Raw genomic sequence first — 20166 nt, forward strand, 5'->3', positions numbered from 1 at the left:
AACCTAAAAATCTTATATAATTTTTTAAATATCTCCGTATCCCCATGAACAATATTGATTTTAATTTGTTTATAATAAAAGGGATATATGAGTCGTCTATTATCAAAGGTGGCAATCTGTGCATTTGGACAAAAATTTTTTATTGATATGTCAATACAGATTGATTTGAATATAATCGTCTCCTTCAAAGAATACGGTTCAAAACCTGCATTAAATAAAGGTTAATAGTTAACCTGTTATTTATCTAAGATGTCGTTCCGAAGAGTTTTGTGACTGCCAATGGAATACAAAGTCAATAATTCGTTTTTCTGATTTACCAATAATTGTCCAAAAGTCACATTGCCGGCTTTGATAATAGTCGACTCATATAGTCTGTTATTTAAACTTAATTTTATTACTGTTCTTGAATTTGGTTTAGTGGGCCGTGCAATGTATGGAGAGTGGCCCATGTCCTTTCATTAACTTTTACGCTATCGAGAACGTTAAAAAACTCGCACTAAGCACACTAGTACCTATAACAGGGAATCCTAAATTGGACCGGGATGACAGTGGGTCATTTAAAAAATATAATAGAAAAAAGTATCAGAGGTCATAAATAAAACAATATTATCAAGTAAGAATGTCATTTATTACGGTGCTACTACCATTTACGTCCCTTGCCTTTCTTCTTCTGCTGTTGCTTGCGCTGCCAAGCGCTCTCGGTCTGCTTGACTTCGACCCGGGGACTCTTGGCAGAGGTCGCCGGGGTAGGCGTGGTCTGCTGTTTACTCATGTCACTAAAAAAAATAATCGTATTTATTTTCCAATAGTTTCCAGTTTTTGTTTAATTACATTCATTTTATTTATGAATTATGAATGATCTAATTTTCTTAACAATTTTGCTCGCAGTTCAATCCTGGTACTGATATCAATATTAATTTAAATAAATTTATATACCAAACGTGTTCACCAATTCGCTATCTCTCCGAGGAAATAAGTTTATCTTGATCCTATTGCAATTCAGACGTTAACCTTATGTCTAAACATGTGTGTGTTGTGTGTGTGTGTGCGTGTGTATGGGTGTGTGTGTGTGTGTGTATGCGCGGGTTTGGGTGGGTGGGTTCGTGATGCCCGTGATAGTGTGTGCGCGGGTTTGGGTGGGTGGGTTTGTGATCCCTATGATAATACAAGTTGACTTACTATTGATCCGTGGCAGTGGTGGACATTCCTTGGCTACCCTTGATGACGTCACGTCTAATGCCTCGTCGCTTTCTGTACGCAGTTCGCTCGTACTTTGGTAACCACCTGCAAAACAAAATTTAATCATATTCTGAAATACAGGGTGTTACGAAAATGTAAGTCGATAATTTTTCTGAGCGTTCGGTAATGGTCTTTTAAGCGTCCCTATTTAGACTATTAGTGTTCATTTTTTTTTCTTTTTATTTACGAATTAATATTTATTATATTGCACTGGCACTAAATTTAAAATATATTTTCGAGAAATCGATTATAGTAAATAAAAAAATATATCCAGTATTTTTGTAAGGCCCGAGGCATGATATCCCCCTTGATCCCCCTCGCTACGCCACTGGAGGGGACTTGCCTGTAGTGATAATAGAACAATTATGTAGATAATATAATTGAGTCGTCTATTATCAAAGGTGGCAATCTGTGCATTTGGACAATTTTTTTTTATTGATATGTCAATACAGATTGATTTGAATATAATCGTCTGCTTCAAAGAATACGGTTCAAAACCTGCATTAAATAAAGGTTAATACTTAACCTGTTATTTATCTAAGATGTCGTTCAGAAGAGTTTTGTGACTGCCAATGGAATACAAAGTCAATAATTCGTTTTTCTGATTTACCAATAATTGTCCAAAAGTCACATTGCCGGCTTTGTTAATAGTCGACTCAATTATAGCATATAATTAATTACCTTTCCGGATCGGGAGGTTTGGAGAGGTCTGCGTTCGGCGGGAGTTTGCTGTTGCGCTTGCGTTTCGTTTTCTTCTTCTGTCCCAACTCAGAGCCGGGAGTTCTGTTAGCAGATAGATGTTTTATATTATTTTACGATACGATTTTACTAGCTTGGTTAAGAACGGAATAATTTGAACGTCATATTCGGCGGCTTGAAGTGTTCATTCACTTTGACACGCGGGCGCGGTTGCGGGCGCGGTTGCGGGCGCGGTGTCGGGCGCGGTCACGAAATATCAAACATATGGCGTAATATACAAGTGTTCACGTACGAAACGCACGCGCGGCCTAATATAAGTAGCGGGCAAGCTAGCGACTGGCGCTCGCGACAATATCAAACGCGCGAGTTGTATGGATGTGTTCACGTCGAACTAGCGGCGAAGCGCGCGATTCACTCGCGACGTCAGGTGAGTTCAACCAGTATGAACTTGTCGCTAGAAACGATATCATGTCTTTAAATACAAAAGAAATATGAATAAAGTATGAAATTCACCATACCGTTCTCTTTCTCTATTAATTTCATGCATATCGATTCAAATTTTTATCATCTTCCACTTTAGGTACATATTACGTACGAATTTTCGGTTAAAAATAAAAGATCGTCATCCATGTTTTCAATCCCTGAAAACAGTCAAGCTCAAGCAAACGCCTGGGCCTACCGCGCCCGCACCCGCCGCCGCGTCCGCGCGTTCGACGTGAACAAGCACGAATACGTCCGATCGATTTGAAACATTCACGCGCGTATCAAGGACCGATGACAAAATAATAATTGTATAACTTCGTCCTAATATTCTAAACCTTAAACCTAAAAGACTTGACAATAAGCTCCGCTAATGAATTTCACTTGTAATTCGTTTTCTACGAGCTGTTCCCTGGCGGCTGTAAACGTCAAACTTGTACTTATGCCACTGAGCGAGGTCCGTACCCGGGGGATTGTTCCTGCTTGCTTTGAACAGTCTTCTTGACGACTTTAGCTCCCATCATCCACTTCGACGATTCCAGGGCGTCAATATCGATTTTCGTCTGCAATAACAAATCATTCGATGGAAATTTCGATAAATTTAATGAAATCTACTATGTATTTCGTTATTTTTTTATTTATGGCTAAGATGTGTGGACGAGCTTGCGGTTGGCTTGGTGTCAAGTGGTCACCGGAGCCCGTAGACATCAACAATGTAAATGCCGCCGTCCACCTTGAGAAATGAGTTCCGAGTCTCAGTATAGTTACAACGGCTGCCCCGCCCTCCAAACCGAAACGCATTGTTGCTTCACGGCAGAAATAGGCAGGGCGGTGGTAACTACACGATGTCCTAACACATATTTCTCGCGTTTTTTTGTTTCTTACGATCATTATAACTTGGTATTGGGAACATCGGAAATAATATAATGACAACAAAGAAACGCGATTGAACTGGTAAAGTGATTTTAATTAACGACTCACGAAGCATGATTGTTATCTTAAAGAAATTTAGACTTTATGCCTTAGGTTTACGGAGTTTACGTATTGTAATACAGAACATACTTACACAAGTGCAAGCGATAAGTATCGGTGATATCTACTTAAATAATACTTTAGATATCCTCTGTCAAAATTGTTGTAAACTTATGTTTTTAAAATACCGAGTACATATTAAAAGGTGGGGTTTTTATATTTTTGTCGCCAATACTGGGCGTTAGGAGTCCGCTTCCGAAAACGAAAACAGGCGATGGTACTAATAACATCTTTAATGATGGGACGAAAAAAAAAACTATCGAATTTTCTGTTTCATTGCTGGTTTTTTTTTAGTAAAGTAATGTATTTTTTATGAAAATATCATTTCATTTAGCTGTACTAATACGATGGAGCGTAAATAATGCTAATAAAACGTTTTAAAACTGTTTTTTTTTTAAATCAGGTTTTTTTTTCTTTTTTATTGCTTAGATGGGTGGACGAGCTCACAGGCCACCTGGTGTTAAGTGGTTACTGGAGCCCATAGACATTCACAACGTAAATGCGCCACCCACCATGAGATGCAAGTTCTAAGGGCTCAGTATAGTTACAACGGCTCCCCCGCCCTTCAAACCGAAACGCATTTTTGTTTTACGGCAGAAATAGGCAGGGTGGTGGTATCCACCCGCGCGGACTCACAAGAGGTCCTACCACCAGTAATTACGCAAATTATAATTTTGCGGGTTTGATTTTTATTACACGATGTTATTCCTTCACCGTGGAAGTCAATCGTAAACATTTGTTGAGTACGTATTTCATTAGAAAAATTGGTACCCGCCTGCGGGATTCGAACACCGGTGCATCGCTTCAACACGAATGCACCGGACGTCTTATCCGTTAGGCCACGGCGACTACAAAATTTTTGTTTGACGATCGATTTTTTTCCTTACCCATAATCAAAGGTGTCATTAGTACCGTCGTCTGTTCGTCTGTCTTCGTTCTCGGAAGCGGTCGTCGAACACTCAGTATAATAAAAGAATTATTTGAAGCTGAAATTGGTCCAGGTCTACAATAGAGTAGGGTTGCGAGACGATCGACTGACCTCGAGCTGGTCCAAGGGCGGCAGCTGTTCGGCCAGGCTCCGGGCGCGGGGCGGGTCGGCGGCCGCCAGCGCCTTCACCAGCCGCGCCAGGCTGCGCGCGTCCCGCGGCTCCACCGCCGCCAGCGCCTCGTGCGCGCGCGCCGCCGCCCCCGCGCGCCCCGCCCGCCCGTGGCACCGCGCCGCGCCCCGCCACGCCCCGCGGTACAGCTTCATCCTCTGTTCGGACGGGGGTAAGGACGACAGTTGCTTCAACCGAGCCGACACATAGGACATACTACCTCTAAAGCTGCTTTCAGACTACGCTATACTCATAGGCGTGTAGTTACAAGGGGCGCGCGAGCTCAGAATTTTTAAATAAATAATGAATATAATATATCGACGATTAAGAACTAAATGCTGATTTATAATAGATTATTCCTATTTGGCCTATTTCCCAGAGCAGAGAGGAATCATGAATTTCGATGTTAGTTCTGTCGTCCCTCTTGATTTCTTCACAGTTATAACGTCATATTTCATTCGCGCATTAGCGTAAGTACAAGGGTCTTGGTCTACTAAAGTCTAGGGTATGATGATACAACGTCATCGTAATTGCAAAAACAACTAGTTAAAATTTATAGTATTATGATGGCCATTTATGGCCGGTACAGGGGCGCCGATAAAGTGATTGCCTAGGGCGCTCTGGACCTTTAATCCGCCACTGACTACACTATAGTGCCATAAAGTATAGCAGCCTATATTTAGCCAATAATATATAGTATAGTACAGTGTGAGCATGTCCATAACAATGTATGGTGCGCGATATTGTTATGCTATAAGCTAGATGCTATATGCTATTATATTATAGCGTAGTCTGAAAGCGGCTTAAAGTTGGGTTAAGCCAGCGTCAAGTCATAAGATTTTTATAAATCGCCGTTCTAATTATTTACAGTTTATGAATAATAAAAAACGAAGGAAACTTAATCAATTGGCATGAAATTAAATGAAATGAGATAAGATGATATGGGATGAAATATAATCTCAGTAAAATGGTGGTCATTTACTGAGACTTTTTCATTGGATTTATTGGAGGATCCCGAGAAGTTACGTCCAGCTGCTTTGTTTCATTTTCCCACATTTGTGCACTTTCACAGATACTAAACAGTTAATAGACCACCGTTATTACACATTTAAACCTGAAGAAACACTAAATACACAAAATAAAACAAATCACACAACTTCACTCCTCGCGTTCCCGCCAAAAAGTTTTTTTATTTTTTTATTCTTAGCTGGGTGGACGAGCTCACAGCCCACCTGGTTTTAAGTAGTTACTGGAGCCCATAGACGTCTACAACGTAAATGCGCAACCCACCTTGAGATATAAGTTCTAAGGTCTCAGTAGTTACAACGAATCCACAACAGAAATAGGCAGGGTGGTGGTACCCGTGCGGACTCACAAGAGGTCCTACCACCAGTAAAAGAGTGTTCATCTTACCTCTGCATCGTTCTTGACGTGCTCGTATAGTTCATCGAACATCAGCGAGGCCTTCTCCAGCTCGTTGTCTGCACAGAGCAGCGTGCACAGCACTCCCACGACTCCGGGACGATGCTTGTACTCGCTCTCTTGTAACAGCTTGATCGCTGCTTTACGGTCACCCTGCAACACAACATTTAATGTAATACTAACCGGTCACCGTCGAATCCGTCGCTTGCGACGAAGGGCTCGACGAGTAAATTAACCCACAGACACACCCAACTGAGTTTCTGGCCGGATCTTCTCAGTGGATCGCGTTTCCGATCCGGTGGTAGATTCAGCGAGGCACTGCTCTTGCTAGGGTTCGTGTTAGCAACGTCGTCAGGCTTGAGCCCCGTGAGCTCACCTACTAGTTAAGGTTACGCTGAAATAGCCCTTCAAGGCTTTCAGCTTAGGTAGGAAAAAAAGTTATATTAACAATAACGAGTGCTTATTGTTCAAAATCGGCCCATCGTTTTTATGAAATGTGGTAGAACGCAATTTCATTGGGACTTGTTTTTTAATAATAATAAATAAAAATAGTAATAGAAAGTTAATATTGAAGATTCTCTTTGTTGGAAGAAATATGTATCAATTAGGATCAAATTAGACAACAGAATGATGATGATGATGATGGCTTCTATGTTGACTTCGGCTGAACCGATGGGTAATTATTGGTCCATGAACTGGCTGATTGCAACGGAGGGGCAACCAAAAATAGCAATTAAAATAATTAACCACTGGTGCTTTTAGTTGTAATATTGTATGAAGGGAGGGAAAGTTCTGCAATTGGACACACTATGCAGAAACAACACCACTGAACTGGCACCGTCTACACTAATAATAATAAAGGTTTCCATACATTAACGAGTAGTATCTGTACGGCTGCCAATGTCAATGTCCCTCCGTGTTTGAGCAGTAAGCTGACTGCCTGCGATGCCTTCCCTTCCTTGACGAGCGAGGACGCCTCCACAATGGCGGCGCGACGATCCTCGCCGAAGTCACGGACCAGTTTCACACAGCACTGCTTGCAGAAGTCCGGCTGTTGAAAATTATGAGGGTTTGTCAATTTATGAAGCATCCGAAATAAATAAAAAGACTGAAAAAAGATTCTGACAAATTCTGAGTTGGTGATAGATGAAGCATTTCCTGCTGACGAGCCTCTTTTACATGGAACATTCAACAAATCTACTCACAGTTTAGGCGTGATCGGAGATATGCACAAAAAAAAGGTCATAATAACTGAAAATTTCTATAAACACAATACTGGCAACAATGGTACCGGCAAGAAGCCAATTGCCATACATAAAAAAGGGGAAGAGCTTACTTGATTAGAGTAAATAGAGAGTATGGCTTGATTATAAGTGATGACAGCTCGTTGACGGGAGTTTAGTTTGTGTTCTAGTCCATCCGCAGTGGCCGCCTTCATGCGTTTACGAGAATCGAACACGTTCGTGTCCCTAAAAGGAAAAAACAAAACATGAATAAACAATACACCATCGATTCAATTATTTGTGTTTTAATATTTTTTTATTTATTTTATTGCCCTTGTAGGCAGACGAGCATACGGCCCACCTGATGGTGAGTGGTTACCGTCGCCCATGGACTTCAGCAATGCCAGGGGCAGAGCCAAGCCGCTGCCTACCGCTTAATACTCTCCACAAGCCTCGTTTGAAGAAGGACATGTCATAGCGCTCGGGAAGCACCATGGAGGGGAGCTCATTCCATAGCCGGATGGTGCGTGGCAAAAAAGACCTCTGGAAACGCACTGTGGATGACCGCAGTGGCTCCAGGTAGTATGGATGAACTCTACTCCGGTGGCGGGCGGTGCGATGGTAAAAACGAGATGCCGGTATCATCTCGAACAACTCCTCAGAGCACTCCCCATGGAACATACGGTACATATGTTACGCCAGTAAGAGTGACGCCATCTATCGTTGAATAGCCGAACGAATATCGAAGAATCTAGTAACATCTAGAACGCTCGAGGAGTACAACGCCATCTATTGTCAGATAGCGGAAACACACATCGAAAGTACTCGACTTGTCAGGAATATTCTCGACGATTTTAGGGATGTCGTATCGACTATAAAAGCGTTGCAGGGATGGCACGCAGTCAGGCACTACTCGAAACGAAAAAGCGAACAATCACCTGAACCGAAGCGGGAAAAGTGAATTGAGAATTTTAAAGAGTTTTTGAAGTGTTTTAAGTGTTCTAAGTGCTAATACAGTTTGAAGTTGTACTCCGGTAGAATTTTTATTTATTCTGAGCCCCAGCATGTATCAAATACTTCTAATCATTACTATAAACAATACTAGATATTTTTATTGAAATATCTCAATTATGAATTGGCTTTGGGCGAACCATTCAATTAAAAGCCAGTAATTTATTAAGACAATTAAATGTATACCCATGTGTATTACTTATATGAATGTGCTTGGATCTGATGCCGTGTACACAACATACCTGTTTATAACAATGATATTATTGCTAGCAATCGCGACTAATGCCTGATCGCTGGGTTTGTCCTTCAGAATGTTCTGGTAAATAGTAGCCGCTTCCTTCTCCCTGTTTATTTGCTGAAGACAATAAGCTTGTTGGACCCTGGAAAGCACATTCTATGTTTAGTTTTAAGAAATTTTAGACCATTTCCATGTATGATGGAGCATGAACTTATGCCATTATAATATAATTCACTTACCACATGCTAGTTTCATAAATATTTATTTAAAAAAAACTACATAGTAAACGTGTAGTAATGAAATTTATCAGTCATTTGATTCACCCCACCAAAATTTTTAGCAAGTTTCATCTATGGGTTTTCAGCAATAATATTCAGACCAATGGTTTACATATTAACAGGCTATGCTGAGTAGACATTATTTTCTTATTAAGCAACAGTCATAATTATTTTGATGTAAAAATTTACAAATTCCTACATGATTGGCAAGGTCTGCTATGAACCTAAGTGGTTAAGTTCAACTGTGATGTTCATTACTATTCTAAAGCAGTGATTGTATAATATTGTCACTGACTTCAAATATCACTTTTACATTACCTTATAATGGCAGCTTCTTCTTTAGCCTCTTCCTCAGTGCCTCCATCATCTATTACACTCTCAGAACAGGCTTGTTCGGCTCTCTTTAAGACTGACAAAGCTTCATTATACTTCCCCCGCATTGCCAAAGTGCTGCCCGAGTTGTATGCCAATTCGTATGTGTTTTCATCAAACTGCGGCAGCTCTGACGTCTAGAAGTAAAATTTATAGATAATAAACAGTGATGTGTATGTTTTCAAAGTTACTTAATTTTTCTTCTACTAGAGAACTAATGGCAGGTTAGGTACATAGTGCATATTAACTGCTTGGATTACATTTTCACAAGACATATTTCTTGTAGAATAATAAACAGAACTGAAATGGGCTTTGTAATTTTGGACACATTGTAGCACAAAAGAATCATCCTATTTTTAATAACTACTTCTTACTTACTGGATTAAGTGCTGCCAAGTTAGCTACAACAGCGGCCATGTTGGCTTTCCTCTCATCTTCATACTCATCAGTGGTGTTCTTCAGTAGATCACGGTATAAATTGTAGCAGTCTTGGTATTGCTCTAAGCGGTATAAAATTTGAGCCCTGTTATTGAAATTTATTTAATGTTTGGTGTCTTTCACAATCACTTATTGTACTTATTATAATAAATTGTCTGTCAATTTTAGACATTATAGTATTATTGCTTTACAATTCATGTGAATGTTAGTAAAAAGTCCATTATAAATTCCATTATAATTGTAATTCAGTTATAATTTATAATATCAATTCTTCTTAATTGAACCATACAATTTCAAGATAACATCATTACAGTAGTTTGAAATAAATCAATACTTGAATCTCATGTGTTGTTAAATTTTAAATTTATTGATTGATGTTTATGATTATTGAATATTGACCTTAATTCCTTTAAAGCGGGTGTCAATTCAGGGGCACTATCAACAGTTTGTAGTGCTTCTTTAGGTGAATTGAGACGGTATTGAGCGTATGCCTTCTCAAAGAGCAGGTCTGCTGCTAACGCTGAGTTCTTGGCATTGGTTAATGTCGCTAGAGCCTCCTTGAAGTTGTGGAGTTGGAGAAAGCATACCACTTTGCAATGAAATGCTTTCTGCTCATTTGGTGCTATCTGCAGTACTGGAACATATTAATGCGTGCAATCAAGTTTTAAAGTTCTTTTATATTATATGTATCTTGTGTATATGCTATTTTCTTGAGAAATAAGATTATAGAATTTGAAGTTACAATAGTGACTAATATGAATTGAATGTGCTGGAAGTTAACATTATTCACCTGAATCCGCACTGGTCCTTTCAGATAAAGAGTATGAGTCGTTTCCAATTTGTAATTCAATAATAATGTAATAGTGATGTTGGAGGGTTTGAGAGGACAGGTTTGATTCTTAGTTTTTAATTAGTTTAGCCGCATAGATGTTATGTTCTATTAAACGAATATTACTTACTTTTCCCTGCAGCTTTTAAAGCTCTTTCATAGTCACTGCTCTGGCAAAATTTATTTAATTCAAGATAAGCCTGAACAAGGTTATTCTCCTTGTTGGCTGACATTTTTTTGACAACACTGCAAAGAAACGTCACTTCTGAAGTGTCAACCTGTTCTGATTTGGGTGCGTTTTGTTTTTTCTGAGTGTTAAGTAGCTATTTGTGTCAGCATTAAATCACATTTTAATTAGAATTAGTATGTATGCGTTATTTGAATTAAAGAGCATGTAAGTTGAAAGTATTAGTACTTTTAAAACTAGTGTAAATTAAACATGTCAAAATGGGATGTTGAACACATTGAGTCGCCGCGACCACTGAAAGTGACTGTAATATGAAACCTAGTTGCGACACTTTGCCGATCTGTCACTTCAATTTTTTTTATGAGATCCATTACATACATAGGTACATGCTAACTTTATTTTATTCTACATAATGATTATGTTTTAATCGATGTTGAATACACAATAAGATGTGCAAGCCTCGATAACTTCAAAGTAGATTAGATGAATACATGAACGCACAAAAAAGTGTAGAGAGGTGTCTAGGTCTAAAATACATAAATTAAGTTTTTTATGGTGTCTATTATGGTTTAAAGCGAAAAGTAAATTAAAAGAATGTGAGAAATTTCTAGTGATATATGTTTCTAAGTGTGTTATTGGGGTCTAGCCGTCATCATGACCAAATCCAAAACGTACGAAATGAAAAATTTGGGTATGTATATCAGTCATTAGTTTCCACAGTACAGGGAATCTTAATTTGGGGTCAGTTGACCTTGTTATTAAAATTTAATTAGGTATATATGATGGATCTGGCTATTTCCATTGTGTTTTTACACGAGGCTCAAACCTGACGACGTTGTTAACACGAACCCTACAAAGAGCTTCGCAGAATCTACCACCGGATCGAAAACGCGATCCACTGAGAAGATCCGGCAAGAAACTCAGTGGTCTGTGTCTGTGGGTTAATTTACTCACCAAGCCCTTTGTCGCAAGCGACGGGTTTGACAAGAACGATCAGAACGATGACTGGTGCTTGAGGTACCTAAAAGCACCGTTAGTGGATTAGGAGGATCCGAGGGTACGTGTTTTGGGCGACGTCCACTGTTTATCATATGGCCCGCAGGATCGACTATGTAGTTACTGACGCCAATGATGAGCGGATTCTCGTATCGTGTCGCTTTATCAAAATAGTGCATTGATGCCGACTGTAGATACTTACTGATGGACTTTAGGTCCAGGTTGTCGTGAAGGTCGTGAAGGTCGATGTTCCTGAAGAACCACGGGGCTCCGACGGCTATCTTGCAAAAACGGAATTGAATGGTTTGAAGGGGTTTCAAGGTCAAGGCGTATGCAAGTTTTATAGAGTGTCACCTTATTTCTAAGGAACAATTTACTTCGGTTGCAAATCATCGGATAGAGGCGTCCTGCTATGAACGCGGCTCGGTCGCGTACCGTCTATAAGTGAGGGCGGAATGTCATCCCTCTGTCGAGGGTGACGCCTAAGTATTCGAGGCCTACGGTATGGGTTGGTCGTACATGATGATGAGGCCAATGGCGGAGGTGTTTACGCGCCTATTCGTCGGTATTCGGAGGGCGACCCCTTATGAAGAGCACTGCTGTGCTTTTCGTGGGATATCAACCCGATAGTTAACTTTAACCATTTTTAGATAACTAAACAGTGATGTTGCGCCGACATACGTGTATGTCGCATCCGGATACGACCAACGAAGCGAAAGCGGTTCACCTAATGAATGTGAGCCCCAACTACTCGTGAAACATCGGCTTACTTTGGGTGGTGTGCTTCGGCAGAGTTGAGGTGTCGTTACTTGGGTTGAATCGAAGTACATTCGTTGCCTGACTTAGGAAGAGGCTTAAGAATAGACACATTAAAGTATGTGATTAAATTTATTTTAAGTGCATCGTGAAAATTATTGTCCAATTGCTAACGCATGCTACATAATTTGAATGAAGGTCCGAGGTATAATTAAAAAAAATCTATAATGTTCACTGTAAAAACAAAAATTAGGCTCAAGATAAGCAAATTCATTGTTTTTCTTCTTTATTAATACAAATTTTCAATGCGATCACACTAAGCATCATGCGCAAAGATATTTCGATAATGAGTAAAAAGCTTTTTTTTCTTAAATTGCTATCTCACATTTCTCACAATCTAACAGTGCAAGGAAAGGGAACGGAAACATCAATACGTACGCGAATTTATTCTGTGTCCAAATTATTTTTCTTTTTATGTTGAGACTAGCGACCCGCCCTCGCTTCGCTTCGGAAACATTAAAACACACATGAAACCAACAAAATAAAATAATTTTTTTTTTTTAAAAAGTAGCCTATGTTCATCAGGGACAATGTCGGCTTCTAATGGAAAAATAATTTTTCAAATCGGTCCAGTAGTTTCGGAGCCTATTCGAAACAAACAAACAAATCTTTCCTCTTTATAATATTAGTATAGACAAAGAAAAAAGGAAAAAGCAAAATTTGGAGAGACCGTAATATTACCCATCGGACTAAAATACAACTGGTCCACACCCTTGTCTTCTCCATTGCTCTATACAGTGCAGAGACATGGACATACAAAGCCGCAGTTAGGCAGAGAATCGATGCTTTTGAGATGTAGTGCTGGCGACATATGCTACGAATACCATGGACGGCCCGCCGCACCAACATCTCTATTCTCAAACAGTTAAAAATATAAAAGATTCAACGTCTATCCAAAACCTGCGTACAAAGAATATTGCGGTATTTTGGTCATGTTGCACGCAGGGATACCAGCTATTTGGAACGCCTTGTGCTGACCGATAAAATCGAGGGGAAAAGGCCTAGGGGTTGAGGTCCCAAACGATGATCGGACCATATAGAGCAGGAACTAAAAATACCTGTCAGCGATGCACTCCACCAAGCTACAGAATGGGATCGATTGAGACACCGTTGACCTTTCCCGACTTCGGTTCACGCACAAGTCAGTCACCGTCGACGCCCTATACTCGTCCTTACGGATCTCATCCGATTTACTTCACATTTTCGTTAGACGCCTGCAGTCCTAGCACTAGAAGAAAGCTTAGGGACCTGGGTAACCATACTCGTCACTCTCGAACTCGTCAAGTTTCCAACCTGAAACCTATCCTAAAATACATCAGTCAGCTGAGTTTCTCGCCGGATCTATTCAGCGGGTCGCGATTTCGATCCGCTAGTACATGCAATCGCGAAGCAGCTATACTTGAACTACTAGGTCTCTATCAAACAAATTCCACCGCTCCTGGCTGATCCCGTGCTTCCCACCTTTTCGTGAAATTTGAAAAGGCCTCCCTCCGGTCCACGAGTAATCCATCCCTGTTAAAAAAGTAATCAGGTTGGAGCTCTACCATTATAGATCCTCTGAAACTAAATAATAAAATAAAATTTCTGTATGAAAAGGAGCCGTCGAACATAGCCCAAAACTTCAAGGCCAAATAAACGACAGCGAAGTTAAAGTTTTTAACAAAGACGAAACTTAAAGAAACTGGCATTGTGTCGACCGATGTCGTTGCCCGCTTACTGCGTGTGTCGAACTCATCAAAGTTGCTCGGCACCGGTCGGTGCTTGCTGCCTCTTTGACTAAGTTTCGGATGGTTCGGAAATTATTTTTCGTTTAGAAATAAGGAAATGTGTAACAAGTCGGAAATGTTTCGATGTTCAGATAATATTAACTTTGATATCTTTTTTTTATTATAGTAATTGCGTGTAATAGCTTTATTTATGAAAAATGTTTTAATAACAATAAAACGTATTTTAGTGTACACAATAGGTTATACGTTATATTGTATTTTTGTAACAATAACAGTAATCCTAATGTAGGAGGAAAATAAATATAAAAATTAAGTAAACACCTCCCACTCAAACGTTGTTATTGAATACAGACAAACAGAAGTCATAGACAAATCCTTACTTAAATATAAACTACACAATACTTGATTCTAAACATAAGCACAAATATTATCCAAAAAAATAAGCTTTGATCCATACATCGAAAATAATGAGTAAGGTTCTAGGGACGTCCATTTTCTCTGATGGAAGAACTGAGGCACCTCTTCCTCAAGGATCTCAGGGCGGGCGTTCAGTAAAACAAGAAATATCTCTTTAAACATAATAATGCGTAGATTCTTTTTATCAATACTAGCGATTGGCGTGATATATTATTATTACACTGATAAATAGCATTATATCTCATTTAATTTTAATGTTGCAAATGTTTCTGACAAGATTCAAAATTGTAACGTAACCCACACATATACGAATAAATGAACATAAATTTATCTTTGTCAATATAAAAATATACAGTGCATATTTATAGATCTAATTACCTAAGTTCTACGAATGTATCGGTCTCCTGAGACTTATTCGCTTCATCAGCTCTCAATGCCGCAGCTCGTTTCAAAAAAAAAAAAATATAGCATCTTTCTATCATTTATTTTAGCTGGAATTGACTCACAGGAAATTCTACTTTAGTATCTAGCATTATCTGGTTCCTATGACCAAATTGGTTACCAAAGTTTCGTGTCAATGCCTTACATTTTTTGATACGTCATTATGTTTAAAGCATTAATGTCAGTTGTTTATACAAAACAGATGTTAAATAGTTTATATCTATAGCTACGATGAGCAGACGATAACAGTTGATAGATACTTATGTATATGTGTTAAGATAGGAGTTTTGTGTTCTTTAGAACAAAATAGCTTAGTTTTTTTGTTGGTTATGGTAGCCATTGGTCTAGTGCTATTGAAATTGACCTATATTAAGTGTATAATCTATGAAATTGACTGTTGATCGAATAATTTCGACCAAACATCCCATGGTGGGCGGTGACATTTACGTTTTGTTGTCTATGGGTTCAAAATGTCAGCCAGTTTTAATATAGAAAAATGTGTAGTCAATTTAAGTAAAGTTTCTCGCCCGTTGGTGAAGTCATGATTCTTAGACATGCTTTGATAAAAAAATAACATAAGATTATATATAGTAGTAGATTTAGAGCTACAGAAATACAAATCATTCATTTAAAATGCTTATTTTATATTAATGTTGTATCACCCACATATCTCTTTGATTAAATTGTTTTGAGAGCGCATCGTATTTTATCTGGAGCCGTCTGATAAATTGCGCGAAATTCAATTTAAAAGGGTAATGTTTGTCCCTATTACAAATGTCACTCGGTAGCCTATAAACTCTGTCGCTTCACTGGCCAATTGAAATATCGTGTCCGTTGCCTTTTCAATAAAACCGTTGGTCTTGGGTCCATGGTGTGTTCGTGATTCGAGTGGCATTGCATCTACGGTCCTACACAAAATGTACATAAAGTTTCACCTTTTTCTGGACGTCCATGTTACACTTTGTATTTATAGATTTTCGAATGCCTTATCAGTTTCATTCAGTAAACGTTGGCCCGACCAGATCTCCGAGGAAACCAGCGGACCACTTAGCGCTGCACTACACCAGGCAACTGACCGGAACCGATGAAGACTGGCAGTCGACATGCTGAAACGGAGTCACGATCCTCAGCAATGAGGGAGCGATGGGGAAGAAGAAGAATCAGCCAGTTCGTATTCCACTTCCTTTATAGGAAATTGGGAAGATTGCGAGTTCTGACGATGTACAAAATTTCAGCCCGCTTAGAAAATCATAGAAGATATAATGAGTCGACTATTATCAAAGCCGGCAATCTGACTTTTGGACAATGATTGGTAAATCAGAAAAACGAATTATTGACTTTGTATTCCATTGGCAGTCACAAAACTCTTCGGAACGACATCTTAGATAAATAACAGGTTAACTATTAACCTTTATTTAATGCAGGTTTTGAACCGTATTCTTTGAATGAGACGATTATATTCAAATCAATCTGAATTGACATATCAATAAAAAAAAATTGTCCAAATGCACAGATTGCCACCTTTGTTAATAGACGACTCTAATATGGGTTCGATTATTGAAATTTGGTTATGTCAAAATTCAATCAAAGCTCTTCAATTAACAACAGAGAAGCGAAACATTTATGATTTAATAACACGAGATACTTTTAGCGTCGTTTGAACTTTATGGAAATAACAGGGAAAGAAATGCTATAAAGGTTAAGGCCCGTTTACGATCGTATAAATGCATAATGGCTGTTTGTTTGATGCTCGACTTTATCTGGAGACGAGCATACCTATTGGAATATTAAGCGATGCTTTATGACCACTATTGAAGTCTAGAGACATAAGTTTTATACGAGATGTTTATGAAATTGATCGGTATAAGTGATAGAACGAAAGAGACAGTTAAAGGAGGGGTTTTTAATTGCAACATCTATATATTAATACGTGAAGCAAAAACTTTGTACGTCTTTTTACGAAAATTGCGCGGATGGAGGTGTATGAAATTTCTCACGCTTATAGAGAATATATCGAACTGAAAATAGATTAATATTCTTTGCCTTTAATATTATTGATCTATACTGCAGTTATGGCGAATACTGTGATTATATTATCGAAATATAATAGTGTTTGACAATAGAACCATAATAAAGTTTAAACTTTTAATTTCAATTAATTATAGTCGAATCTCGACTACTGCGGGGTCACTAGTTAAATTAAAAACCCCTCCTTTAACTATCTCTTTCGTTCTATTCTTGTCGTTTAGTGCGGTAGGGCCCTCGGCAGGGTAAAACTCCTTGGGCCCGCGGTCTGCTCCGAACATCAGCAGATCGTCAAGTCCCACATACGAGGTCCCCGCGCTAAGAGGGCGCGCGGCGACCTCGTAGGAGTACCGGCCGGGCCCCTGGCCCGAAAAAAAGGGTTTTTAATTGCAAAAGATCAACTTTTTTTTTCTTTTTTTTATTGCTTAGAAGGGTGGACGAGCTCACAGCTTACATGGTGTTAAGTGGTTACTGGAGCCCATAGACATCTACAACGTAAATGCGCTACCCACTTTGAGATATAAGTTCTCAAGTATAGTTACAACGGCTGCTCCACCCTGCAAACCGAAACGCATTACTGCTTCACGGCAGAAATAGGCGAGGTGGTGGTACCTGCCCGTGCATAACGGTGTTTTTCGATGAATACTATGGTATCGTCTATAGTAAGGTATGGATGTACATATATTATAGTAGGAATATCCAAGTATTCTTTGCTGATTTGACTTTGATCCGATCAATATCAAACACCTCCCGGTTTGAGCCCCATGAGCTTACCTACATGTTAGGGTGAAGCTGAAATAGCCTCTCAAAGCTATCAGGTAGGAAAAAAAAATCAAACTTCACAGGAAGGATCACCCGCTATACCAATCTGAAAAGATTATTTGAAAATTTCATTCAAATCGGTCCAGCCGTTTCGAATTCTATAGGGAACATACATACATATCAACTTTATAGAAATAGATAACTCTTAAGTCCTCTCGTAAACTTGCAACTTATCTACCGTATTATATTTCCATTCGTATGTCACGGATCTAACCTAAAATATTACGGAGGTAAATTAAAAAACCATTTCGACGGCTAATTCCGTGCAACCCACACGAGATAACAGATTAGGTATTTCCGTTAGACCAAAAAAGGTTGACCCATTTGTTAGACCGAGGGGACACTTTTTTCCTGACAAATTGCCTGAAAGTAATTTTAAGCCCAAGGCCAGTTATTTATGGTGTATACCACTGGTTTTTATTTGCTTTTTGCCGCCACGTGGATAGTTGGTGTTATAAATTTTTAATGGATCAAGATCTATGTTTGCGAAAACTCAATTGAACAAGTTTATTTTACTAGAAAAGTTGGTAAATACATTAGGATGGCAATGCTTTAAATATTGGTTTATGTGTAGAAGTGTCCGATTGATGATAGAATAGTTTTTGTGGCTAGATTTTTGTGAAGTGCTTAATTAAAATAAAATAAAATGTATATATTTATAAACTATGATTTATATATCTATAAAATACTAGCTGACCCGGCAGACTTCGTAGTGCCTCAATCCATAAATAAAAGACCTAAACTTTTGTATAAAATAAACTTAAAACAAACAAAAGGAATCCGTCCGACTGGGGACACATCAAAGGAAAAACAAAATTGTTATTTTTATTTAATTCCGAGCATTTTCATATTTATCTACCTTTCAAACCTTCTATGGACTTCCACAAATAATTCAAGACCAAAATTAGCCAAAACGGTCCAGCCGTTCTCGAGTTTTAGCGAGACTAACAACAAACAGCAATTAATTTTTATATATAGAGATATAGATTATTCCGGAAAATAACTCTTACCTGAGAGCCAAATAAATATATCAACCGGCAAATATTTGCTTACTCATGAAAGCGTTCTCCCAAAATAACTTCGTAGAACGTCAGAACAAATTAATCCGGAGCCCCGATAAACGCGTATACACCTCATTATAACAGATTAAGCGACATCGGATGCAGGTTGCTGATGACGTGACGCAAATTGGACAGGTGTCAGCATTCGAGGATGAGCTACTGAAGATGCCGTCGTCAGTACTCCAGTTAACGAGTTCGAATCTTGAGTGTCGTTGAGGGTACCTCCACCAGCGAATACGTGATTCCTCTCTGAAATATCTTATTTAATTTGACGTATTAATTATTTCTTTTGTCGATTTCCTTTGAAATGTAGTAATCTTATCTTATACCTTTAAACGAGCAATTCTTGTATATATATAATATAAATCTCGGAAACGGCTCCAACGATTTTCAAAAAATTTAACAAGGGATTTCGGGGGCGATTAATCGATCTAGCTACGATTTATTTTCAGAAAATGTTGTTTTATTCGTGTTTTCAATAATCAACTCTTCCCGACATCTATTGGCGAATAATACTATTTTTCTTAATTGAGGGCAACTAACCGCTTTAAAGCCACAACAAGATGGCGTTTTCAAAAAAAAAAAAACCTCGGTCATTATCTAGTAGTGTGTATATGAAAATTAGACGTGGAAAATATCTGTACCTAATCAATCATAAATCGGATAATGTAAGGTATACATAATTCTATCTACAAATCAGCGGTTTCTAGTATTCCTTTCGGTAGTCTCAGCGAGTCGTAGACATAATTAAAAGTACTTTTACCGCTTAATCTCATGTTTTTTATAGTAATTATATAATTTTCAACGTTTCGGAATACCTTACAGTTTTCGTGGTCTTCTTAAGATGCATCTCAGGGATTTCAACTAGCGTTAATAGGCAAACGATGGCACAGATTATTCACAATTGCGTGATTTTCCCGTGGCAAGAATAGCCTGGAGAGAGTGGTATATAAAAGTGGGCTCAAAAAAAAGGAATTTAAGTAATGTTAATATGTTCGGAAATCTACTATACAAAACTAGGTAATGATTATATACTCTTTGTACAAAACAGTAGGATCTGCCAGTGCCAATGCCACAGGCATAACCAAGCCGCTGTAAGCTACTGTTGCTTCTGTTTTAGAAGTCGTCGTGGCCAAAGAATAAGACGTCCGGCGCATTCGTATGTAGCGATGCACCGGTGTTCGAATCCCGCAGGCGGGTACCAATTTTTCTAATGAAATACGTACGTGACAAATGTTTATGATTGACTTCCACGGTGAAGCAAAAGCATCATGTAATAAAAACTGGGATTGTACTGATAAACTGGGATTTCAATC

General features: G+C 38.7%; 2 protein-coding genes across 3 annotated transcripts in view; one reads left to right on the top strand and one right to left on the bottom strand.

Annotated features, from left to right (window-relative positions):
- Nucleotides 1-609: 609 nt before the first annotated feature.
- Nucleotides 610-10860, bottom strand: LOC101746382 (signal recognition particle subunit SRP72). The gene is made up of 13 exons (XM_038018785.2): nt 10489-10860; nt 9929-10163; nt 9470-9614; nt 9038-9228; nt 8446-8583; nt 7306-7438; nt 6841-7020; nt 5961-6122; nt 4490-4705; nt 2884-2981; nt 1921-2022; nt 1180-1284; nt 610-776 (listed from the first exon to the last, which is right to left on the bottom strand). The coding sequence occupies exons 1-13, from the start codon at nt 10589-10591 to the stop codon at nt 641-643; spliced, it is 1944 nt and encodes a 647-aa protein (XP_037874713.1). The 5' UTR covers nt 10592-10860; the 3' UTR covers nt 610-640.
- Nucleotides 10861-10914: 54 nt separating this feature from the next.
- LOC101746241 (kinesin-like protein KIF18A) overlaps nt 10915-20166 on the top strand; it is a 46421-nt gene continuing 37169 nt past the window's right edge. The window contains exon 1 of one of the 2 annotated variants that reach the window (XM_012689166.4): nt 10915-11236. The gene's annotated coding sequence lies outside the window, so the exon portion shown is untranslated. The remainder of the gene's footprint in view (nt 11237-20166) is intronic. The other variant, XM_012689167.4, reaches the window with a different exon arrangement.

The sequence above is a fragment of the Bombyx mori genome, chromosome 22 (genome assembly GCF_030269925.1).
Source record: "Bombyx mori chromosome 22, ASM3026992v2".
NCBI lineage: Eukaryota > Metazoa > Arthropoda > Insecta > Lepidoptera > Bombycidae > Bombyx > Bombyx mori.

What these genes read in the sequence shown, in the direction of transcription:
- LOC101746382 (XM_038018785.2), bottom strand. Translation starts at nt 10,591, where the DNA reads ATGTCAGCCAACAAGGAGAATAACCTTGTTCAGGCTTATCTTGAATTA. An exon ending in TACAGATACTACTCGTTAAT is followed by an intron (nt 6,123 to 6,840) that starts GTATGGAAACCT and finishes GTTGTGTTGCAG; the next exon opens with GGTGACCGTAAAGCAGCGAT. An exon ending in AAACCTCCCGATCCGGAAAG is followed by an intron (nt 1,285 to 1,920) that starts GTAATTAATTAT and finishes TTTGTTTTGCAG; the next exon opens with GTGGTTACCAAAGTACGAGC.